The sequence below is a fragment of the Alexandromys fortis genome, unplaced genomic scaffold (genome assembly GCF_014885135.2).
Source record: "Alexandromys fortis isolate MF-2015 unplaced genomic scaffold, M_Fortis_MF-2015_v1.1 scaffold_31, whole genome shotgun sequence".
Classification (NCBI taxonomy): Eukaryota; Metazoa; Chordata; class Mammalia; order Rodentia; family Cricetidae; genus Alexandromys; species Alexandromys fortis.
In genome coordinates, this window is record NW_026067974.1 from 7,272,944 (window position 1) to 7,296,881 (window position 23,938).

The 23,938-nt window shown below is 48.8% G+C and overlaps 2 protein-coding genes across 4 annotated transcripts in view; both read left to right on the forward strand.

Annotated features, from left to right (window-relative positions):
• The window catches only part of Fam117a (family with sequence similarity 117 member A), a 45,121-nt gene extending 38,050 nt beyond the window's left edge, over positions 1-7,071 (forward strand). For both annotated transcript variants that reach the window (XM_050156595.1, XM_050156596.1), the window contains 5 exons: positions 591-701; positions 1,115-1,249; positions 2,886-3,087; positions 4,229-4,379; positions 5,913-7,071. In XM_050156595.1, coding sequence (XP_050012552.1) covers positions 591-701; positions 1,115-1,249; positions 2,886-3,087; positions 4,229-4,379; positions 5,913-6,213 — 900 coding nt within the window. In that variant the 3' untranslated portion in view covers positions 6,214-7,071. The remainder of the gene's footprint in view (positions 1-590; positions 702-1,114; positions 1,250-2,885; positions 3,088-4,228; positions 4,380-5,912) is intronic.
• A 2,265-nt stretch (positions 7,072-9,336) lies between these two features.
• On the forward strand, positions 9,337-16,122 carry Slc35b1 (solute carrier family 35 member B1). 2 transcript variants are annotated; one of them, XM_050157004.1, is made up of 9 exons: positions 9,337-9,725; positions 10,382-10,485; positions 11,094-11,224; positions 12,018-12,048; positions 12,567-12,724; positions 13,610-13,736; positions 14,623-14,729; positions 14,878-15,031; positions 15,825-16,122. In XM_050157004.1, exons 1-9 carry the CDS (start codon positions 9,514-9,516, stop codon positions 15,875-15,877), a joined length of 1,077 nt encoding a protein of 358 aa, XP_050012961.1. In that variant the 5' UTR covers positions 9,337-9,513; the 3' UTR covers positions 15,878-16,122. The 2 variants fall into 2 exon arrangements, with proteins under 2 accessions (XP_050012961.1, XP_050012962.1); XM_050157005.1 differs by having other exon boundaries at positions 9,693-9,725; positions 11,119-11,224.
• Positions 16,123-23,938: the final 7,816 nt, after the last annotated feature.

Consider the following 23,938-nt stretch of genomic DNA (forward strand, 5'->3'; position numbering starts at 1 on the left):
ACAGCATGAGCAGCGAGTGGCAAGTGCTTTTAATCACTAAGCCATCTCTCCAGCCTCCTGAAAAGGGTTCTTAAAAATAGAAAAACAGAGACCACCCATTGCCAGTTTTTGTTTTTATTTTTTGAGACAGAGTCTTTCTACATACCCCCAACTGTTCTGGAGCTTGCTATGTAGGCCAGGCTGTTCTGGAACTCTGTAGACCATGCTGGCTTGGAACTCATAGAGATCCACCAGCTTCTGCCTCCCAATTAATTCTGCTGGAATTAAAGGCGTGTGCTACCATGCGTACCCTGTGATCTCAGTGGAAGTGTCCCTTACAATCCATAACCATGATGTTAGATGTTTTCTGTCTGGAGACTGATTCACCTAGAGGGATGCATGGCAATTAAAAAAATCAAGTCTAGAAGCAGGGTATTCAGCTTAGTTGAGGAGCTGATTGTCATGAGATTTCACACCATTGATCTGTTTTGAAATTAAAAACTTGACCTCCCTGTCCCTTTCTTGTATCTTCATGGGTAGGGGCTTCAACTAGGGGAAAGAACCGGTATACTTTGCCTCACCTCCCTTTCTCCTCCGTCTCTGGCTGCTAGATCACCAAGTTGAAGCAACAGCTGCAGAGGACAAAGCTGAGCCGCAGTGGGAAGGAGAAGGAACGGAGCTCCCCTGTCCAAGGGGACCACGCTGTACGGGGAGCCGTGAGGGTATGCTGTCTCCCCTGACCACCAGACCCCCTTGGTCTTCCTTCTTGGCAGGCAGAGTGTGCAGAGTGCAGAGTTCTCTCCAGCCTTGTAGCACTGAGCCGCATGAATGTGTTGCGGTCAGAAGTTGCATTGAAAGGGCCGCTCGCTGGTCATAGTGCCCTTTTCCTCTACCCCAATCGCATGCAATTAAGGCAACGACACGAACAGCATCCCCTAGATGCCTCAAAACTCCAGTCCTGGAGAAAGCCCCTCTGAATGTGTTTGTTGCAATTTGCAGCTATTACAGCCCCCCACCCACACCCCGCGCCCAATGTAGAAAAAAGGTTAAGAAAGTTAGCACCCCTGGTCATAACTGAAAACTGCCAGGGACTTAGTGGGGACTTGATGTGATTGCTTCATTTGTCTCTGCTTAGGCATCCCTTCCCAGCTTCCCCCCAGGATCCCCTGTCCTGCGACTCAGCCCTTGCCTGCACAGAAGTCTAGAAGGGCTCAACCAGGAGCTGGAAGAGGTGTTTGTGAAGGAGCAGGGTGAAGAGGAGCTGCTGAGGGTGAGTGGTGGCTGCCGAGTGTACTGGCAGGCTGCACCTGCACGAGGGCAGGTGACAGTGTCACTCTTTGGGCCTCTCAGGCTGTAGCTCTGTTAGCAATGACCTGTAAACGCCACCTTCCGGAAGTAAGCAAATGGACTTCAGCACAAGAACAGCAAGGGTAGCAGGGTGTCGCTAGGGAAGGCCTCGTGGGGACAGGCATGTCAGTTATCTACCTTTGCTGTGACAGACATCCGACAGAGCAGTGAAGGAAGGAAATGCTCCTTTTGGGTTCCTCATAGTGTGACTGACAGTTCTTATACTGACACAGTTCAATTAGGTACTGGGTATACTGCGTGTAGGCCTCATTTGTTATTTCCCTACTGGCTGTAGTTATTTATTATTTATTTATTTTTTCTATCAGGAGCTCACTGTGTAGCTCACATTGCATCCTTGGCCAGGAAGCAGAGAGCAATGAGTGCTTGTGTTCAGTTTGAGTTTACTTTTTATTCAGTCTGGGACCCCTGCCTGGGGAATGGTGCCTTGCGCAGTTACGGTGGCTCTTCCCACCTCAGTTAGCCAAATTGAGGAATGCCTCACAGACACGCCCAGAGATTGTTTCCACTGAGGTTCTGACTTCTAAAAAACCGACAGTCGAGGTTATCTATGACAAATGAGCACAGGGGAGGGCCCTAGCTAGGAGGAAACCGTCAGCGCACCGGTCCCTGAGGACTGGGCACCCTCACCCGAGTGTGCCCCAGCTTGTGCCACCTCACTTCAGTCACTGCTTCCACCCCTCTGTCTCTACTGGTGACATGCATTGATCAGTCTCATGCCCGGGGGACATCTACAGCCTGACCCCCACCCTACAGACCAGCTACCTCCTTTGCAATCTTGGGCACACTTTCATTCTGATACAGTTCAATTACGGAACGTTATTCTGAGGGATGCAGGCCTCAGTTTGTTAATTACCCACTGGCTGAGTTTTATTTTATTTATTATTTTTTGATTTTTTGAGACAGGTTTTACTATGTAGCTCTGGCTGTCCTGGAACTCACTATGTAGGCCAGGCTGGTCTTGAACTCACAGAAATCACCTGCTTCTCTGCCTACCAAGTGCTGGCACTAAAGGCATGAACCACCACACCTGACTTGTGGCTGCCTTTTAAACTGGATATATGTAGGATTTCATATGCCCTCAAACACATGCACACAACTCGTTCACTGGGGTCCAGATACCATCAGATGTTTTAAAAGGAGGGAGATAGGTATTCAATGTTTGTATGATAACCATCTGCACATTTGTTCTGCAGTGGCTTATAGCATGTGCGCTGTTCTGGTACCTTGCCCCTCTTATGTCACCCTGTGTATCAATCAACTTTGTGTCCAAGAGACTCGTACACAGAGGGTCACTGATTACATCACACAAATGAACGTCACTGTACATTGGACTAACAAGCCTCAAGGAAAGAACAAAGTGCTCTGGGAGAAACAGAGTTTGTCCTAGACTGAAGGTAGGTCAGGGAACAAATGACTTGAGAATGACAGTCTTTTATCCTTGAGGCTAAGAAAGAAGGTGCAGGGAGTCTCCTGGGGTGTCGCTGCAATGTCACAGGCTGAGAAGGCCCCGGATTGAGTCTCTTCTCCTTCCTCATCAGATACTTGAGGTCCCTGATGGGCACCGTGCCCCAGCTCCTCCACAGAATAACAACTGTGACCATCCCCTCCTCCTCCTGGAGCCAGGCAACATGACTAGCTCTCCCTCTGTGCCACTGGCATCCCCCCAGCCTCCTGGCCAGGCCAGCCGTGAGGAGCAGCAGGGTGCCACTGAGGAGCTGACATCCATCCCCAGTGACAAAGGTAAATCATGAAGCCAAGGTACTAGATCTGGCTCTGGGCCATAGGAAGGGGGCTCCACTGGCCTTTGCTCTGAACAGTTCCAGGCCTGACGTTATTATGAACCAATCAGTGTCTTTGTGAGTCATCGTTCCGCACACTCTACCTGGAATAATAATGGCTCTACAGCATTCTGACTCCTGGTTTCTATTATAAAGTCTCTAACCCAAAAGAGCAGCCTTTCCTATCCCTGTTATTTGGGTGAGGGTCAAGGTGGAAAGTCGGTGCATCTCCATTCAAGGGACCCCTTGGCTCATATTCAGCAAGAACTTCAAGGCAGTTATAAATTAGATGAAACAATGCAGTCTCTTATTCAGCGTCCTGCATGTTTGACCCAGACTGACATCTCAACTTTCTGGCTCTGAATCCCTAGTTTCTCCCATGCACACCTTGGCTGTCTACTTAGACTATGAGGCAGGAATCCTACTAACACCATATGTTAGAAAGTACTGTTGCCCACACCATCTGACTCACTGCTCACACTAACCCCATGAGGTAGGCTAGCCAAGGGCACGATCTAACAATATTCACAGGGAAATAAACAGAACACAGAATGAGGAGGAATAAATGTAAGAGAAACACAGATAAAGTCAATATTTGCAGCCTAGGCAAAGTGCAGTTACAGGACAGAAGGTGACAGAAATTTTATCCTCCAAGTGGGGTAGAATCAAGGTTGCCACTTGGAGTTAATATGGGAGGACTCTCTGCGAGGAGGGGAGAGCTGCTCTAAAATGCAGACAGGATGAAGCTACGGTGTTCCTCAGGCAGGGCACTGCTCCCAGGAGAAGTCAGAGGGATAGCAGGTAGTTTTCATCATGTCAGAGATCCAGGCACTCTCTTGGCTTCTGGGAATACAGGATTGAAAGGAATCTTTTCCCATCACTCAGCAACTTTTGTCCCTTTGGTGGTGGTACTAGGAATAGAACCCATGGCCTCCTACTCCTTTGTAAGTGTTCTACAGCTGAGCCACACCCCCATCCTCAATGGCAGAGTATGAAATGTGCCGAATAGCAGAGCTATGTGGCCCCTTTGCACAGAAGGCTGGAGCTTAGGAAAGTGGAGGCTTTCCTCTCTCCCCCTTGACTCAACCCTGTTGTGTTTGTAGCCTCCTCTCCAGGCCACCCAGCCTTCCTAGAAGATGGCAGTCCATCTCCAGTCCTTGCCTTTGCTGCCTCTCCTCGGCCCAATCACAGCTATGTCTTCAAACGGGAGCCCCCAGAAGGCTGTGAGAGAGTGCGTGTGTTTGAGGAGGCCACGTGAGTACATCCCATGGAATGGGCATGGGAGGGAGGGACAGCACGGAGGGTAAGCCCGTGTTATCCCACCTGACAGGTCCTTCTTCATTCTCTACTCTTTCCAGTCTAGAGGTGCTGTCAGCATCAGACTATCAGTCTCGCAGATTTTCCATGATCAAACTTGTTGACATTACCTACTCTGAGCACTTAAATCTTTGCTTATCATTATCTCCATAGAAACCTGCTTTCTGCCCACATGCCAGCCACAAGCGCATCGGGAGCTGGAAGGGAAAGAGATCTGAAACCTAAGCCTTTTGTTCCTTCTATTTTTTTTTTAACCATCCCTGGGGAAAGTGTAAGGACTTGCTAGACCATAATCAGAGTTGGGGGGGCAGGGAGATAGGCCAACAGAGTATGAATGAATGAAAGAGAACAAACAAACATGCCAGTACTTTTTTACCCCCTGGTTGCTGTGCAGTTCTAGTGTTGTGAATTTCCAGAAAGAAATCTCTAGTTCTTGCAAGAAAGAGCATTAGAATATTCTCAAATCATATTGGATGGTTCCGAAGCCATTCGCTGATTTCTTTACCATCTGTGTTGGTTTGAGTATGACCGTTCCAGAGGCCACTCCAGTCCCCTTTGCTGGTCTGGGAAAGCTTGCTCTATTTCCTCCTGCAGCTTTCTATCCGTTTGGGCAGATTCACACTGGAAGCTGTGGTTTCGATAGCAGCCAGGAAGTTTAGTCATGGTGTGGGAGTAAAGATTTGGCTAGGTCTGGGTTTCGGGCATTGAGGGCACCATTTGTATCTCAGCCGAGGGAGAAGAGGCTAGCCCATGGTGGTAGGCGTTCTGGAAAAGAACCACTGTCAGCAGTCTTTGTCGCTGTTCCCCCTCTGCCTGGTGGTCCTCTCAGAGAAGAGGCTTCCTTAGCTTACACAGGCTGGGCTCTTCGAGCTTCTCTCATTCCACATCGTGAACATAGATGGAAGTGAGACTTTGACTGGTCCACGTGACGTCACAGCGTGAAGCTAGAGGCAGTCTCACAGTCATCTCATCCAGCTTCCCACTCTGCATTAGCCCCTTAAGGAAGGTGGTGTTGATCAGTCATTCCCTAAGAGCTCCTGGGCTTTCTTCATCTTACCAGTTTTCCTGCTGAGAAATGCCTTATATGTATAGATTGCTATATTGGGGAATAGAACCCAGGCCTTGCACATTCACCCCTAGCCCTAGATGCATTTTTAGTTGTCATAAAGGAAGGGGACATGATCTTGCTGATGTCTGGTTGGTACTGGCATGCTGTTAAATGTCCTGTGACATGCACGGCAGTGCCTCTCTACCGTGGTCCCTGCAACAGGAAATTATTCAACCCCACTACAGCATCAATAAGCCCTGAGGGCCCTGAAAAGTGGCAGAGCTTTTCAGATTTTGTTGAGGTTACTGTCCTCTCTGAACAGGGACCCAGCTCCCAGGGTGCCCTTCCGAAGCAGAGTCCCCCTTCTTTCACTGACTGTTTTCCTGTGTACTTATGTGTCTGTGTCTCTCTCCATCCTTCAGGTCCCCAGGTCCTGACTTGGCCTTCTTGACTTCCTGTCCTGATAAGAACAAAGTCCATTTCAACCCAACTGGCTCAGCCTTCTGCCCTGTCAGCTTGATCAAGCCCCTCTTCCCCAGCATGGGCTTCATCTTCCGGAACTGCCCTTCCAGCCCTGGCTCTCCTCTTCCTCCTGCCAGTCCCAGGGCACCACCTCGGAAGGATCCAGAAGCTTCCAAGGCCTCCTCACTGCCATTTGAGCCATGGCAGCGCACCCCACCATCAGAAGAGTCCGTGCTTTTCCAGAGCTCCTTGGTAGTCTGAGCCCCCGACCCCTGCACACACTTTTATCATGGAGACCAGTGCCTTGGTGGCAAGCTCCTCATTAGCTTCCCAAGCTGGGGATGGAGGAGCCCTTCCCTCTTGGCCTTTGAGCACTTTCATTTATTGTGTCAAAGCCCCACGTCCTTTGGTGGACGTCAGCCCCTCCAAAGGGAGGAGACTTACCTTCTCCACTAGCAGCTAGGCAGCTCACAACTTACACTTGTGTACCTGCGGCTTCCCTCACTTGCTAGGAGGTCTTGAGTCTTCTAGCCCAGGGTGTGCGTTCAGATGACTGACGAAAGGCTCTTGTTGTGGAACAAGCTGTCTGTGAGTGAGAGAGGGAGATGCCACAGACTCCTTACAGCCCCACCTCTAGAGACAGAGGAGATCAGACCCGACACCTCCCTCCTAGAGGAGCTGACCAAAGTGGTCCTCAGGGCCAGAACACTTGACCAATTCAGCTGTTGGCAGGGGGACCATGAGATTTCCCAAGTGGCATTTTCATCTCACTTTTACCCTGACTAAAGATTGTCTTAAGCAGCATCCCAGCCCCAAGTGGATAGTGGGAAGAGGGAGAGCTGGCATTCCTGCAGGTGGCACATGGTGGCTCCATACCCTCCACCTGCCCCAGGGTTGGGGTGGATTAGAAAAATGCCTATTTTTCTTGTATCGATGTAGAAACTCTATTTTCTCCCAAAGACACTATTTTTGCAGCTATTTGAAGTTTGTATATTTTCTGTACTGCAGAGCTTACACAAAATTGAAGAATGTTAATGTTCAAGTTTTCTTATCTTGTATTTAGAAGTTGTTTTTTGCAGATCTTGATGTTAATAGACCAAATAAATAAGTACTCCAGCAGTTTGGGTTTTCTGAATGCCTGGAATGGGAGGGGTGTGCCGGAACGGAAGGCGCTGTATGTCACTCTAACTGGTCTTCAAGAGAAGGAGCCCCTGTTTAACACATCATGGTCTACTTGCTGTAAGGATAGGCTTTGCTAGAGTCTTCACAAAGACACACTCATGGGAGACACATGAAGTCTTGTCTAGAATGAAGAGCTTGGTGTGTCCTGAAAGTGATACGGGAAGCCTTCCTTCACTAAGGAAGGGGGCTGACGAGAGTCTGAAAAGGCTCCTGAGGCCAGTGGACGTAAGCAAGAACACAAGGGCAACTAAAGGGAGATAGCTTGGCATTGCAGGTTCTCTGGCAGGAAAACGAGACCAGGGAATGGCGTGCAGCTAAGACAGCGTTAAGGTTTTAGCTTCCATGATATGTCTCCGTGAGTACCCAAGGCATAGTGTGCAGCCTTGGATGGGACACAGAAACCGTGCTTGTCCTTCCATAGCCTCTAAGGGCTGCACTGTAAGAGCCCCAGACACTTGAGGAAAGCAGGGATTGCCATGCCAGCATTCTGTATCAGCAAAGGGCATCCACATTGTATTGGGTGGAAAGTTTACCCTAATGGGTGCAGTTATATCTATCTCAGAAGACCTCAGGACAGACCCCTAGGCCAGGCTCTCCCAACTACTATCCATTGGTTTGGTAATCACCACCTACCAAGTTAGGAGCTTTAACTGAAATGTCATTGGAAGTATGACACTGTTAGATGAGAGAAATAAATAGAAGCGCCACTCTGTGAGTGAAGGGAGGTAAAAAAGGTTGAATAACTTTTTACAAAAAGACCATACCAAGTTGGGGAATACAAATTGGAACCCTGATCACTTCTCTCCACAGCTTGTGCTTTCTAGAGCTCTCCTGCTGGTTATATTGCCATGATTTCTTCCGGGGAACTCAACCCAGGTCAAGTGAATTGTTTGAGGTCCCAGGTGGTAAATTAAAGAGACAGAAATGGAACCCAAGACTCACCCAGTTACAGTTTGGTTCCCTAGAAGTGTCTGCTGATTCGGCAGTGAGCCAAAAGGCAAGAGTAAATGTGTGGGAATTCCTCTTCCCAAATGGAGACACTAGGCAAGGGACAGACCCTATCTTCTCTTAGTCCTTCTAGCCCTGAAAGATGTCTGGCTTCTCCCCAAAGCCTTAGTGAGTCAGGTCCCCAGTGATGGGTGTGGTGCTGCCTGGCCTTTCCTTCCTTTGCCTGAAGCTGCGCCAAAGGAGCCAGGCTGCTAAAAGAGAAAAGCAGACCGGAGGTTCATGGCTGCCTGTGAATTGGACCGGTAATAGGTGGGGGGTTTGGGTCTCTGTGGTTAGTCTTGCTTTGGCAATTCTGGTTGAGCAGAATTGGATTGGGGAGGAGTCCAAGGACTATCCCAATAATGGGAAGGGGTGTGTATCTGAGGAGTTGCTTCATTGGAGAGCTGGAAGTCCTTGAAAAAAATTCACTTCAGTACTTGGGTGATGGAGAAGAAAGGATTGTGAGTTTGAGGTCATTCTCCTACATAGCAAGTTCGAGGACAGCCTGAACTACACGAGATCTTGTCTTTAAAAAAAAAAAATTCAATAAACTTGAAGTTTGCACCTCCAAGAGGTGAGGAAATACGATTGGATTTGAGAATTTGTGAAGACTAATAATACCTCAAACTTGCATAGAGTACTTTACAGTTTAAAAAACACTTTGGTAAACCGTAGCTCATTTAATCCTCAGAGCATTCAAAGGGTGACAGGGTGGTTATTACTAATTACCCCTAGTTTACAGAGTGAGAAAACTGGCTCTGAATTTAAGTAACACTGCTGTGCTGCCTTTAAGTGACATGAGCCCTGATTGATCACGGAGCCTGCCCCACGGGCCTCCTGCCTTGGAAGCCTGGTGAAGTGTCAGAAGACCCACATCCCTCGGCCAGGCCTTGAATGCCCCGCAGACCGGGTTGGAGTCGCTGACGCTGGGCAGCGGCTAGAGGGCGCTACGGCTCTATAAAGAGATCTTGGCATTAGGACCCAGCTGAGGCCTGACAGCTGACCGCAAAACAAGGCTTTTGATTCACTTTCCTGGCCTCACCGCCTCTTTCTCCGCCCATCCGTCTATTTTCACTCCGCATAGCCAATTGATAACGTCCACATACTTATACGTCATCACTATACGCCGGGTTATCGCCTAGGCCTCCCCGCCAAGCTGCAGGTTGTAGGTGTCCTCGGCGTTGCCTGATCGGAAAATCTAGGGGATGAGGTATTAACCTCGATATGGCGGGCTTTCTCGGCCACCAGGAATGGAGTCAAGGTTTCAAGACCTGCCTTCTTTCCTAGAATGTTGCTGCCGGAGCGGTAGGTATTTTCCTCTCGGCAGCTGTGAGCTGGCAGTTCTGGAGGTGGCTCCTGAGTCCTACGAGGCAGCGGTCGCACGCAGCTCCTATGAGGCCCCTGCCGCCGGCCGGCGATGTCCGCCTGGAGCTTTCGCCTTCGCCGCCGCTACCGTCACCTGCTCTGAGCGGGTCTCCGGCTGACTCGTCGGTGCGTCTCATGGCCGCGAGCAGATCCCTGGTGCCTGACCGGCTGCGCCTGCCGCTCTGCTTCCTGGGTGTCTTTGTCTGCTATTTCTACTATGGGATCCTACAGGAGAAGATGTGAGTGCACCCTTGGGGGGCAGGACTGCTAATAGCCTCCAGCCAGGGCCGGCGTCCAGTACCCACCGTCCACTTTACGGCCCTGCCCTCAGGCTTCCTGTGTCTGGTATAGGTTTTCCTCTTTTCCGGCTCGGCCCTCTGACCTCTTTTTGCACTCTGCTATTATGCATTGGCGGCTGAGCATCCTTGTAATTCTAAAATTAAAGGGACGGCCTCTGGAGTTTTGGGATGTGATTCTTCTTCTTCCTTTAGATGTTTTTTGACTTTATTGATTACAAGAGTGTTCGTGACCTGAGACCCAGGTCTTTTATTGAACGCTCAGGTGCTTGCAGACCGCTAATCTTTTTGCTCTCGGTCTCGCTTTCCTACTGGGGATACTTTTATCCCGCTATCTGACTTTCCTTGTTGCCCCTACCTGTAATTCTTTACGGATATCCTTTCCTTAGCTTATGATATCAGTAGGTTGGCCTATCTAGTTTCTAGGCTTAAATCAAATCGGTCCCTTTGGGTAAATAAACTCAACGATTCTTACCAACTCTCGCTGCATCCACAAAAGCATGACATTTCCAAAACCATCAGTGGCTCTGAGAATACTTGATGACACCGAGTGACACATACTGATTTCGCCTGTCTCTTTTTCTTGCATTTCATCTTAGAACAAGAGGAAAGTATGGGGAAGGACCCAAACAGGAGACGTTCACCTTCGCCTTAACTTTGGTTTTCATCCAGTGTGTGATCAATGCTATGTTTGCCAAGATCTGTGAGTACCTCATAGTAATTTGTTCGGTGCACCCTCCTTTTCCCCACATTCTGGGTATTAGACGTGGATTCATCTTTAAAATCTAAGTTTTCCCTACCTCCATATTCTTGGAGTGTTTAAACAGCCTCCCTGCAGTCTGTAAAACTAATGACTGTGAAATGAGATTAAAATATTAGATCTCAAAAAAAAAGTTATGTCTCTAAATTATACCAACTTTTAAGTCAGAAATGACTGGGTCATCTGTGTTCTAAATCCCCACTGAAAATACTTAGAACATTTTACCCTTTATCCCTTTGACTTTGCTTTGTATGACAGCTTCAAACATGTCTTTGTTCCTTGAAACCTATTGGCAGAGTTAAGCTATCCTTTCTAGGGATTCAGTGAATCCCTGTCTCCACTGTGCATATGGTCTTGTTAAGCTTAAGGGAAACTGGAGAGATGAATAATTTTCAGAGATTTCCCAGCTTAAGAAGATAGAAATAGCTGTCTTGCTTGACAGACAAGTTCCTTTCATATGGCCTCAACTTTTGCTTAATGGTCCATCCTTGCCCCACCGGGTTTCTCTTGTATGTTTTGTTTGTTTTTGTTTTATTTTTGTCTTCTCCCAGTGATCCAGTTTTTTGACACTGCCAGGGTGGATCGTACTCGGACCTGGCTCTATGCTGCCTGCTCTGTCTCCTATGTGGGTGCCATGGTTTCCAGCAACTCAGCACTACAGTTTGTCAACTATCCAACTCAGGTGAAATCTCAGGGTGAGATGAGAGGCGGCTCAAAATTGTGTGGATAAGACTAAGGGGCCTTTCCTCGAGTCTTTGATTTAAATAAGAAAGAAACAATCCTACAGGCCTAAGGATGTAGCTCAGTTGGTAGAGCTTGCTTAGCCTGCATGAAGACCTGGGTTACATCCCCAACACTGCATGAGCCAGGCATGGTGTCACATGCATACAGTCCCAGCACTTGGGAGGTAGAGGCTGGAGGATCAGAATCAGGTTCAGGATCATCTTCAGCTATAGTTGAAGGCCATCTTGGGCTACTTGAGACTATGTTAAAAGAGAGAGAGAGAGAGAGAGAGAGAGAGAGAGAGAGAGAGAGAGAGAGAGAGAGACAGAGACAGAGAGAGAGAGAGAGAGACAGAAAGAAAGGGTGAGAGAAAAAAAAAAAACAGCCTAAGAGTGTAGAATGTAGGACCATAGAATTGGGGTATGGTATAGGTTTGGCCATGATAGGGCTGCNACTTGAGACTATGTTAAAAGAAAGAGAAAGAGAGAGAGAGAGAGAGAGAGAGAGAGAGAGAGAGAGAGAGACAGACAGACAGACAGACAGAAAGGGTGAGAGAAAAAAAAAAACAGCCTAAGAGTGTAGAATGTAGGACCATAGAATTGGGGTATGGTATAGGTTTGGCCATGATAGGGCTGCTTTTTGAGGCCAAGTTCTCTGATAGAGGTCCAGTGCTAATACCCCTTAATGTAGCACCTACTCTAATTCCTGCACATCACAGGCGCTCAGAAATTACTTGCTCACTTTCATTTCAGGTCCTCGGTAAATCCTGTAAGCCAATCCCAGGTAAGCAAAGAAGCTAGTCCGGTCTCCATGTTCTGTGCTCAGTCTTCCCCCTCTCCCCGAGAGCTCTGAGTCCCTTTGGGTTTTACCATCCTGGCATAGATCTCCCTAGGGATTTTTCTGCCGTCTGTTGCTTCCTGTGGTGTACACAGACTGTGTGGGGGCCAGAAGCTGACCTTGCCTGCTTTGTGTCCTCAGCCATTGTGGTGCCCCTGTGCTTACACTATCCTCTCCCACCCTGAGTCCCATTTGGGCCGCAGTTTCTTCCTTTCAGTGCCTCCTCTTTCCCTTGGTCCTTGCCCACTTGCTTCCTGGACTTTTGTCCTCTGCCCTTCTCCACCTTATTGAATACTCAAGCCTGTTGCTCAATCATCTTTATCTGGCCGCTAGCCTGATACCCCTCCCAACTCTCACCCTCTTTCTCCCTCCTCGTGACATGACTCTCAGGAGGAGGGTATTGGGGTCGCTGACAACAGTGGATGCTTGAACTGTCGCTGTTCTTGTTTGTGTTTCCCCTGTAGTTATGCTCCTTGGGGTGACCCTCCTGAAGAAGAAGTACCCCTTGGCCAAGTACCTGTGTGTGTTGCTAATTGTGGCCGGTGTGGCTCTCTTCATGTACAAGCCTAAGAAGATGGTTGGGGTAGAAGAACACACAGTCGGCTTTGGAGAGCTGCTTCTGGTATGCAGTCCTTTAGGGAAAGCAGCCTTTTCTAGCAGATTCCAGCAAGGACAGCCCCAGCTGAGGCAGGCAGGAAGCCAAGGGAGGGTGTGTTGTCCCTTGACTCCTGTTGCTGGTCTTTGCTGCAAAGACCCTTGCTCTGCTATGACCACAGTAAAGTGGCTGAAATATTTAGCTGTAGCTTAAGCAAACTCTCCTGGAGAAGAGTGTGCTCTGGGGTCTGTGCTTAGATTTCGGTGTGAGCTCAGAGAGACCCAAGAGCCAAGAAGGAAGGAGTGGCTTGTGCCTCCCTAGGTTTTCAGGCAACGTGGAAGCCAGACTCAAATCAATAGGCACTATCGTTGAGTGTTGGGCCCTGTCCCACGTGCTTCCCATTTTCATTGATTAACTTTTATAACCTCTTAACACAGGTAGTGTTATCTCCATTTTACTAGTGAAATTGAGGAGAGACTGAGTCACTTGCCCATTGTCGCATGCGTAAGTGGCAGTCAGGCCAGGCAGGCAGATCTCAGAACCTAGTCTCGAGTTAGTTCTTACTGAGCAGAGAGGCACCCCGTAGGAGGAGGCCCGCTCACTGTGGCCTGTTCCAGTCCCTGTGCACCATTTTGTTGGCTTTTGTCACTGAGAAATGGCGGTCTTCCTGCTCTACTCTGATTTCAGTCCATCGTGATGCAGTGAGTTGAGTTTGTCAGTCCAGTGCCTGCCAGAGGGCAGATCGCGTGGTCTCTCTCTACCCCCTACACCTGACCGCAGGCAACTTTAGTTCTGAGACTCTGTCTTAGGGCAGGACCTTTTCGAAGTGCCTTAGGGGAAGGTCTTGTGTCCTGGGTTAGGAAGGGGCCCTGCTGGCCACCTCATTGCCAGCTGCTCCCTTTCCTTCCCTAGCTCTTGTCTCTGACCCTGGATGGACTGACAGGTGTTTCCCAGGACCACATGCGGGCTCATTACCAAACAGGTTCCAACCACATGATGTTGAACATCAACCTTTGGTCCACATTGCTGCTCGGTGCTGGTAAGGAACCATTCTGCTGTTCTCTGCACAGATCACCAGAGGGCAGACTGCTCTCATCCCTTTATCCCTGGTTCTGCTGCCAGTTGCTAACTTTGTGCAGGCCAAGGGCCTGACTTGGTTCCAAAATGCCCTTCTGTCCAACCCTTGAGAGACCTTCCTGGAAAGACCTGTGCTGGCCATGTCCCTCTGCTTCCTGAGTCTGACACTACAGGGGCAGACATGTGCTAGATGTCATGAGAAGCTAAGTGGTGGAACACTCCATCTAGGAACATTCTTTCTCATAAAATGAGTAAGACATACAGTATGGTGCTTGCCAACTTAGTAGTACCCTGAATGGAGTTCATGTATGGATCCTTTGATTTGGAATCAGTGGTTCCTAACCTCTCAAATCTGAGCACGTGAAGAAGGTATTTCTCATGCAGCACGATGGGGTTAATGGAGAAGACTATTGGTAGCTGGAGGGGACCTGTTCCAGGGTGTCCTTGAGCTGGAGACCTAGAGGTCACTGTCTGCAGCAGCTAAGGATCTCTGCCTTTAAATTGCTGGTTTTGGTTTTTACTTTGGTTTTGTTTTCTGAGACATTTCTCACTCTGTAGTTCAGGCTAGTCTAAAACTCACAATCCTCCTGCCTCAGTTTCCTGAGTTCTGAGATTACAGGCACAAGCCAAACATACCTAACATCAATCACTTTAGGAGAAGTAAGCCTTTCTTGGAAAATCAAGTTAATGTCTGTAACTAGGTAAAAATTTGAGATATATGCAAACCAGGCCAGAATAAACTCTACATATGGTTCCTCGCTCAGCCTCCCTCATGGTATTTAAGCAGGCTGCATGCAGGTGTATGGGAAAGCATAAGATGACGCTGTTTACCTCTTGAATTTTTTTAGGGATCTTGTTCACTGGAGAGCTCTGGGAGTTCTTAAGCTTTGCTGAGAGGTACCCGACCATCATCTATAACATCCTGCTCTTTGGCCTGACCAGTGCCCTGGGTCAGGTGAGTTCTTTGGAGAAGGCAAACTTTAACTTCTCTCCTGGGCCAGCCCGGAAGACTAGCTAGGAGAAGAGGGTGGTGCAGCCAGCCCTGGTGCCTCTTGTGTCTCTCATGGCACTGCTCAGAGTCTCACACGCCTTTCTTTTTCCAGAGCTTTATCTTCATGACGGTTGTGTACTTTGGTCCTCTGACATGCTCCATCATCACCACAACACGGAAGTTCTTCACCATCTTGGCTTCTGTGATCTTCTTTGCCAACCCCATCAGCTCCATGCAGTGGGTGGGCACTGTGCTGGTATTCCTGGGTGAGTTCTACCCACAGCAAGTGGCTCTAAGAGGGCCACAGAGGGAAAATGGTAGACTTTCTTATTTATTTATTTATTTTTCGAGACAGGGTTTCTCTGTGTAGCTTTGGAGCCTGTCCTGGAAGTAGCTGCGTAGACCAGGCTGGCCTCGAACTCACAGACATCTGCCTGCTTCTGCTTCCCGAGTGCTAGGATTAAAAGCATGCGCCACCACTGCCTGGCTTATCTTGTTACTTTAAAGAAAATTTTCGTAAAGGAGAAAAGGAAGCATTGTTTCTAATGCTGCCTTCCTCCTCTGCTTTCCATCTTAGTGGTGTCCTTTAGTGACATGAACTTTCAAGATCCTGAGTGGGACAGAGTCTGATATTTACTTCCCTGCCAACCTATGACATTATATGAGTGTTGAAAGAAATAACTGGGAAGTTTTGATTTTTGTTTTGGTATTGGTATGTGTGTGTTGCCAGTGTCTTGGTAGTTTTTCTTTTCATTTGTTATCATTCTGTTGTCTTTGAAGAAGCTACATAAAATTAGTCTTCCAAAGTACCTAAAGTACCTAAAGCTAGGCAAAGTGGTGCACACCTTTAATCCTAGCACTCAGAGGCAGAGGCAGAGAGACCTCTGTGAGTTTGAGGCCAGCTTGGTCTACATAGTGAGTTATAGGACAGCCAGAGCTACATAGTGAGACCCTGTCTCCAAAAAAAGTTTGTTGTGTCTAAAGCTCACCTTTGGGAAGCTAGGCTTGCAGGCTTCATGTCCTCCTATGAAGTTTAAGCAGCTTCTCTCCTTTCTATAGGTCTCGGTCTTGATGCCAAGTTTGGGAAAGGAACAAAGAAGACCTCCCACTAGGAAGCGAGAGGCTTCCTCCACTCCAGAAACACTTAAATTATTATCTCCAACGGTGACATCTTGGGAAAATAGACTCAGTCACAATAAGGGACTGGGTTCCAATCTTTTTATTAAAAAAATAAAATAAAATCAAAGGAAGCAAGATCGAATCTTCTAAACAAAGCACTTGGGGTTTAACAAGACAGGTTGCTAATTTCTGGTTTTGTATAGTCTAGCACAAATAAAGAGAACAAAGGCAAGCTGGAGACCCTACTGCTGCTCTCTGGGCTGGGTTTGGCAAGGCTGGGTGCTAAGGCTCCCCCGTGAAGTGCACAGAAGTGTGTATGAGCAAGGGGAGCTCTGGGAGTTGGCAGGGTTGTGCCAGCAGCCTCTGTTCCCACGGGCGAGCTCTAAATATGCTGAGACAGGTGGCCGGCTGTTTGAGCCAGAGGATGTAAAATCACTTCAAAGCACGCAGCAAACGAGTCGAGTCGCCAAAAACGAAAGGTGTGTTCTCAAGGAACACCTAGAGGTTGAGACGGGCCAGGACCTCAGAATCCACTGGCTTTTCTCTTGTTCCTGCTGCACCCCTCAATCAGACTTCACCGAGAACCTGTGCATGAATCATGAACGTGTTTCCAAGGTCCCTGAACATGCTTTTCCTGACCCCCTCCCTCCTTCCTTCTGTGCTCAGTCCACCTGGCCCCCTCTGGGGAGCCTGGATTCATCCCTCCTGCTCCCCTGCCCCCTTCAGCTGAAGCATCTCAGTCCTCTGCCATTCTGGCGTGCCAAGGTGTCACCATGCCAGCTTCTGCCTGTTGAAAGGGATGTTGGCGGAAGGCAGGGTGGCTGAGTCCTGGTTCAGAGCAGCTGTCAAGTGCTCTGGGTGGTAATGGGGGGGAGAAGGAGGAGCGTGGAGCAGAGCCACCTGCCCACTGCTGCCTTCAGAGCTGGATTGCAATCCTCCAAGGACCAAACTTTACACATGAAAGTGCATTGCCACCAGCTGCAACTTTCCTTCCATCTGTTCCAGCCCCCGCCCCTTGGCTCTCCAGATGGGAGCCTGGCCTCTTTCCTGAGTGCTGCCTTGCCACCCTCTGCCCAGCCTTTTAAGCCCTGCCCTGGTCCCACTCCTCATGCTCCCTAGGGACTGGGTGTCGTGATGCGCCGACTCTTCCTGAACTCCTTCCTCTTGCGGGGAATTTTAAATCTATTTGGTAGCGTTTACTGCCTGTCTCCCTGTTTTTCTCAGCACCATGAAGGTTGTTTCCTCTGCTGCACTCAAAGTTCTTGGGTGTTCTCCTGTGGTTGGCTGGGGATGAGGGCCTGTCAGCAGGGCTAGGGTCCCACAGGTGGCAGTCATCTGTATCTACTGTTCTAACAAGAAGCATCAGTCTTCCCTGCCATTTATCTATCTTGAAAGTATCCAGCACTGGTCACCAAGACAAGACTGGTTTCAGCAGCTTGAGATGAGAGGCTCATAGGATCAGCTCGTCCTGCCAGCTGGGTGCCTGGGAGTTCAGTTCCTGGGTATTCTTATCTGCTCATCCGATACTTCCGGTCCTACCAGTGAGCATGCAGGAGTTTCAGTGGTAGCTAAGACTGGTGCTTGCCTCTTGATCATAATCTAATAGGGAGGTTGGAAGACAAACCACAACATCTCAGAAATGCAAGTGATATACAGGAAGGTGTCTGGGCAAGGTGGGGCTTGACTCAAGTGTGTCGGAAGCTGAAAGCAGGAGAGGTTGGAGCGTTGGCTCCCCTGCTAAGCAGGAAAGGTGGTTTTCAGCTGCCTTGCCCTCTCCCCTGGTCTGCTGTCTCCAGTTAGTTTCCGTGGGAACACGTGGCGGGACTATGGTTTTCAGCTGAGGCAATGTTCTGCTCAGGAACTAAGCCGCCAGCTTGTTCCGGCTGGCATGCTACCTGTCGGAGCACGGAAATAGAAGGCCAGAGTTGACTAAGTCAGCCCTATGTCGGTCTCTAACAGGCCCTATTCTGAAATGCCAGGCAAGTTCAAACAGGCGATGTTGATCTGCTAACCCTGGAGAACCTGATGCCTCGGGTTTCGAAAGATCAAAGGTCTCCTCTGCAGTTAATTCTCAGCTATGTGCAGAAGGGAGGAACCCAGCCTGCAGACTTCCTTAAGCCCTGTGTTTTTTTTTCTGCGGGCTATGCTGTGTTTAGCTCTATTTTGGTCAAAACATAAGGTCGGCTTTCTTGGTTTGGGTCTTTGTGCTCAGGCTCCTGATAAACTGATTTGCCATTTTGGCCTACAGCAAGGAAGAGTAGCCCAGTTGCTATTTGGGGTACAATCTTAAGGAAAGTATTCTGGAATTAAACATAGAAATAAAAATGATGCTGCTTTTTAAGGGATGTGGAAAGGCAGGTACTAAGTGTTACTGTAGATCATGCATAAGGAACAGAGTCTGTATCCTTGCTCCCCATAACACACTTGCAAGGAGCACCAAACTCATATCTGTGCTTTTTGGAGATAGGAGAACCTAAGAGCCAAGAAGGTTAGGTGACCAGCTGTAGGTCTTTGGGATGTCCTCCAGTTATGGCTGTCTTCTGGACCTGGGCCCTCCAAGGAAGACAAGTGAAGCCCCTCAGGAGGCCCATTGCCTCCAATAGCTGGTTCTACTTGTCAGGGAACAGTTGGTATGTTTTACAAGCAGAACTGGTCATTTCCCCGAGATGCCCTGGCAGAGATTGCCCTCGGTCTCTGTGGGATCATTCAGCCCTTCCCATTGAAAACAGACCAGCTGTCTTCAGGAACAGTGAGCTCACATGTTTATAACGCTCCTGCTTTCCCAGGGCTCTTTATGCTGTGCCATTTTATCCTTAAGGCACTCCTGGGGAGAGCTTGGGCCAGAAGCAGCCTCCCACACTTGAAGGAGGAAGCCTAAAATTCACCAAGGTGCATCAGCTGATGATTGAACACACTTGGGCGGGGCGGGGCAGGGCGGGGGCAGGGAGCCTGATTTGTTTTTCTATATTGGGTCAGGGACTTCTTTAGTCTGCAGTAAGCTGAGCTAGTGGATTGGATTTTCTGGAAATTCCTAGTAGAACTTCCAAAGAACTTGGGGACTGACAGTAAATAATTTTAAAAATAGAAATGGAAACATAGACTCTATTACCGTTATGGTTTACTCTGTTTTGCTTTGTTTTATGTTTTCTATCCCAGGGTGGCTTAGACCTCAATATGTAGTTGGTACTAAACTTCAATTCCTGTCTAGGTGGAGAGATGGCTTAGGGGTTATGCTCTCTTGCTGCTCTTGCAGATGACTGGACCAGGGTTTCCAATACCCATGTTGGTGACTCACCACCCATGACTCCAGCTGCCAAGGATCCAATACCTTTTGCCCGAGGGCATTTGCACTCCTGTGCAAGCACCACAGCACAGACACATACATATAATTAAGAAACACACACTAAGTCCGGGCTTTTCATCTCAAGTGCTAGGATTACCAGGCGTGGAGTGCCACGCCCAGCACCGTTTCAGGTCAGAAAAGAGCGCTCTAACTAAAAGCTGTCAGGAAAGGCTATCCATTTTCTTCCAAAGAGAATATAATCATCCCACTATCTAGATGATAAATTCCATTTTCACTTGCAGGAGATGTTGGACAAAATGTTATTCTCTGTAGACAGGCCCGGTGGCATTTCCTCTAATTTCAGCTACTTGTGAGGCCAAGGTAGGTAACAAATTAAAGGTCAACCTGGGCAAGTTAATGAGAGCCTGACTCAAAGAGTGGGGGCGGGGAGTGCTGGGCGTGGTTACCATGCCTGTAATCCCAGCATTTGGGAGGTGGAGACAGGAGGTTCAGGAATTCAGGCTAATCCTTGACTCCGTACAAAGTCCAGGATCAGTCTGGGTTATATGAGACTCTTCCTTTCTAAAAAGAAAAAAAAAAAAGAAAAGAAAAAGAAACGAACAAAACAACCCAAAACCAAATTGAATAACTAATGAGTGGAGCTGGAGATACAGTTCACATGGTGGGGTCCTTGCCTGAGTGTGCATGAAGTCCATGCCAGCACAATGCTAAGAGCAGACATGGTAGAACATGCCTGCATCCCCAGCACTCTGCAGGAGATGAAGGTGGGAGGTTCAGAAATTCAAGGCCCTTTTAATTAAATAGCAGCTTCGAGGGCAACCTTGGCTACATGAGATCGAGAGTCAAAAGACAAAAAAAAAAAAAAAAAAAAGATAAGCCGGGACGGGATATAGCTCAGAGGCTGTCATTTGTGACACCCTAGGTTCAATCCCTAGTACTACATAAATATATTCTTTGTTTAGACAGCAAGGGTATCTCACTAGGAGTGTTTATGTGGTAGAATTTTCAGGTTGAGCTAGAACTATGACTCACTTCTGGTAATCTTAGCTGCCGAGGGCCAGAGGTAAGAGGATGGCAAGTTCAAAGCCAGCCTAGACAATCTAGCAAGGCCCCATCTCAAAACAAAAATTAGCAAAGGCTGGGGGTGTAGCTCAGTGACAGAACACTTCCCTAGCGTGAGGGAAGCCCCGGGTTCAATTCACAGCCCTGAAAAGGTAAAACCCCTTGCGATTTGGAGGCCGTGTTCCACAGCGTGACCCAGCAGAGAGGCAATGCCAACCAAGTACGCTGAAAAAGGCACAAGTTTTGGAATGAGAGTATCCATAATTCAGAGCAATCTGCGAGCCCCAAATGACCTCCCCTGGCCACTGCCACAGACAACCTTTCCTGGCCTTTGTCCTCTCTGTGAGGCCAGGTGGAGGGTAGGCTGCGGAGGTCCCAGGGGCTTTTCAAGAGGGGCTGCAAGGAGTCTCCAATGGTTCTTCCTGAAAGCTCCCTTAAGTATGTTCAGGCTGGTTTAATCAGCCAGCTCCCAATATCCTCCAGAACATACTGGAGAGTAGCCACTGTACGCTCCACAGACTTGGAGCCAGTGAGTCCTGTCTGCCATTGGGAGGGAGGGCGGGAAGAGGACCCAGAGGAACTTAAAACCTTGAGTGATTCAGTCAATGCGCAAGGAGCCAGGAGACCCACAGGGCTAAGAAACCAAGAACTATTCAGTCAGCGGCTCCTGCCCACAGGGACGCAAGCCCTCAAGTGCAGCTTGCTGTTTCTGCCTTCTCCTGAAGTTCACCTTTTTTTGTTCAAATGGGTGAACTCCCTGTGATTTCTGGGGAAGGTAATAGAAGGAAATGTTTCAAGTCAATGCCAAGACAAGGGGCCTGTGCTCCTCCCCATTCTCAGTCTTGGTTGTGGTATCTAGATGTTCACAGCTAGCAAAGACGCCATGTTTCATCTTAGATCTGACTAGATGCTTTTCCTCCTACCTGGAATCCTAGAATCGCCATATTCAGACCACAGGCCTGCAAGTACTCTATACACAAAGGCTGGACGTTCCATGAAGTGTGTGTGTGTGTGTGTGTGTGTGTGTGTGTGTGCGTGCGTGTGATATACCAAGTAGGGCTCATGTTTATGTGGGAAGGGGTTCATACTCCCTTCAGATTTACTGAGGGCTCCATACACAAGATCCATCATAATCATGGGGGCTTCTTTAAGTCAAAGCGACTTCCCAGATAGGCATGGTGGCACACACCTTTAATCCCAGCACTCGAGAGGCAGATTTCTGTGAATTTGAGGCCAGCCTGGGCTATGTAGGGAGACCTTGTCTCTCTCTATCTCACACACACATGCACACACACACGCACACACACATAGTGATTTCCAAAACAGAACGGTGCAACTTGGCATCCTGCAAAATAAGGTACTTGCTTTCAGTGGCTTTATGGATGAGGCGAAGGGGTGGAGGGCACTGTATGCCAACCACAGCAGTCCATCCATTTGAATTTCCAGTTTCCTCCTGGACCCTCCAGATACTCTCCGGGGCTGCCAGGTTTAATGAACAAAAATACAAGCGGCTTATCTCACTTTGGGTTTCAGATAAACAACACATTTTTGGTATATGTCTCTGTATTCAAATTTAGCCAGCATTCTATATTTTATCTGGCATTAGTCATTATCCAAAATGTCCTCATGGGCCCCTCTCTTCCTAAGGAGGCACTCTCATTTTCATTCAAGTCGCAGTTCAGTGCTCAAGGCTTCCAGGTACTTTTCTTTCAGAGCCAAATTTTTTATTTCCCTGGTGGCCCAGGGAAGTGCAGTACCAGACATTATCAGCAGGGGGCACCACTCTCCTAGAATAGATTCTCCAGACGGGTTGCTGGGGGCTTCAGGAAGAGAAAGGTGGGGGACACAGAACTGAAGGTTCTATTTGCTGCTTCTGTCCTCCCCCTGGAGCTCACTTCTCACCCTAACACCCTGCCAGAGCTATTTCTGTGAATCAAGAACCTGATCCTGTCACTTCGCTCCGAAATCACTTCCAAGGTTCCCCGGTTACCTTCTCAAGGCAGCATAAAAAGCCCTTCGGGAGCCCACTGGTGTCTATTTTCCCTCCGTCAACTCCTGCTACTTCCAGCCTGCTCCATCCCACTCACCTCACACTCCCAGCGCTCCCATTCACCGGGAACCAGTTGCAGCTTCCCTTGTATGGTATTTACTGTCGTGCCTTTGTGCCCAGAGTTCCCTACGCTTGGAATCCCCTTTTCCATTTGGTACTTTTAGCCACTCTGTTCATTCAACACATTGCATTGGTATGCGCTGAGACAGACCGTGGCAACGTGCTGTGTGCCAGAGAGACTGTGGAGCAGAAGGCTGCCTGGAACCCTTCCCCTATGATTCCCATTGCGGGAGGGTGATACAAGTAAACACATAACCAAGCACTTGGACTTAGTTCAAGGGTTAACCGGTTTGTCTTCCTCAAATAGAGTTAACTGTTCCATCTCAGATCCTCTGATGTTAAGGGTCCAAAATCCCAACACCTGTCCAGTCATTGCAGCGAACACACATACAGGAAGTAACCAGTCTAAGTCAGTAAGGAAGGGAGGAGCACGAGGGGTTAGGATGGAACTGTTTGCAATAGACTGGAATGCAAATCCACTGACAGGGTGCAGCGAATCTTCATCTTCTCCCGATCAATGACATTTGTCGCGGTAAGAGAAGACGGAGGGCCAGGGACATAGTTCAGTTGGTAAACTGATCACCTAGCGTGCACCACATCCTGGCTTCAATCCCCAGCCCTTCGCAAACCAGACCTGGTGGTGCGTGCCAGTAATCCCAACCCTTGAAAGGTAGAGGCCTGGAGACCAGAAATTCAAGGTCATTCTCCGCTACACAGTAAACTCGAGATCAGCTTAGACTATGTGAGACCCTCTCAGCTTCAAAGAAGGAAAGGGAAGACAGGGGATGGAAGAGGCGGAAGAGGAGAAGAGATTGGAAATGCTCCCTTTTTCAAGACCTCTCTTTCCCAGGGTTTTGTTTGTATCATTCCTGGCTGGCTTAAAATAAACAGGCCTTCCTGTCAGGTCTGCCCTAGGCTCACCAAGCGGCAACCCCCTTTGCTACAGCACTAATATCAGAGCCTGTTATCAGAGTAGTGCTTCTAAGGGCCTTAACCCCAAGACTGACAGGCTCACTGTAGGCATTCAACAAATGCTGGTGAAAGAGAGGAAGGGAGGGAGGAAGGCAGGAGACAAGGAGTGACAGTTTGCTGACAGAAGTTCTTCCTGCCATTGCTTCGGGCATGGGACAGATGGAGCACAAAAGCCTGACACTGAATTTATTGCTGAGTGTGCATGTGTGCACGCGCGTGTGAGTCCTCACGTTAGCAGGTGTGACAGCTGGAAACGTGTCTAAGAACCCTAGGTTCCATTCTCAGCAGGCTCTCCAGCTAGTCCTTCTTGTTCTTGGAGGATGGGGGCCGGGGAAGAAGGCAGGGCTCACGGTGGACTTCCTGGCTTTCTTCCAGGACCTTCAGCCGCTGGCAGGGAGATGAGAAAGAGTTGATGTAAGCTTTTGGTACCAACTGATGCATCCTCGGGGGAAGGTGTCTGGCAGCTGCTGCCACCCACTGCCTACACACCGGAGTGCCCACCGCATAGCAAGCAGTCGAGTGGGTCAGAGTTAAAAAGCTTTCGTTTCTCACTTGTCCAAAATGAGATCATCAGGATGATCCCTTCCCCTGCGTTGGGGGAGCAGA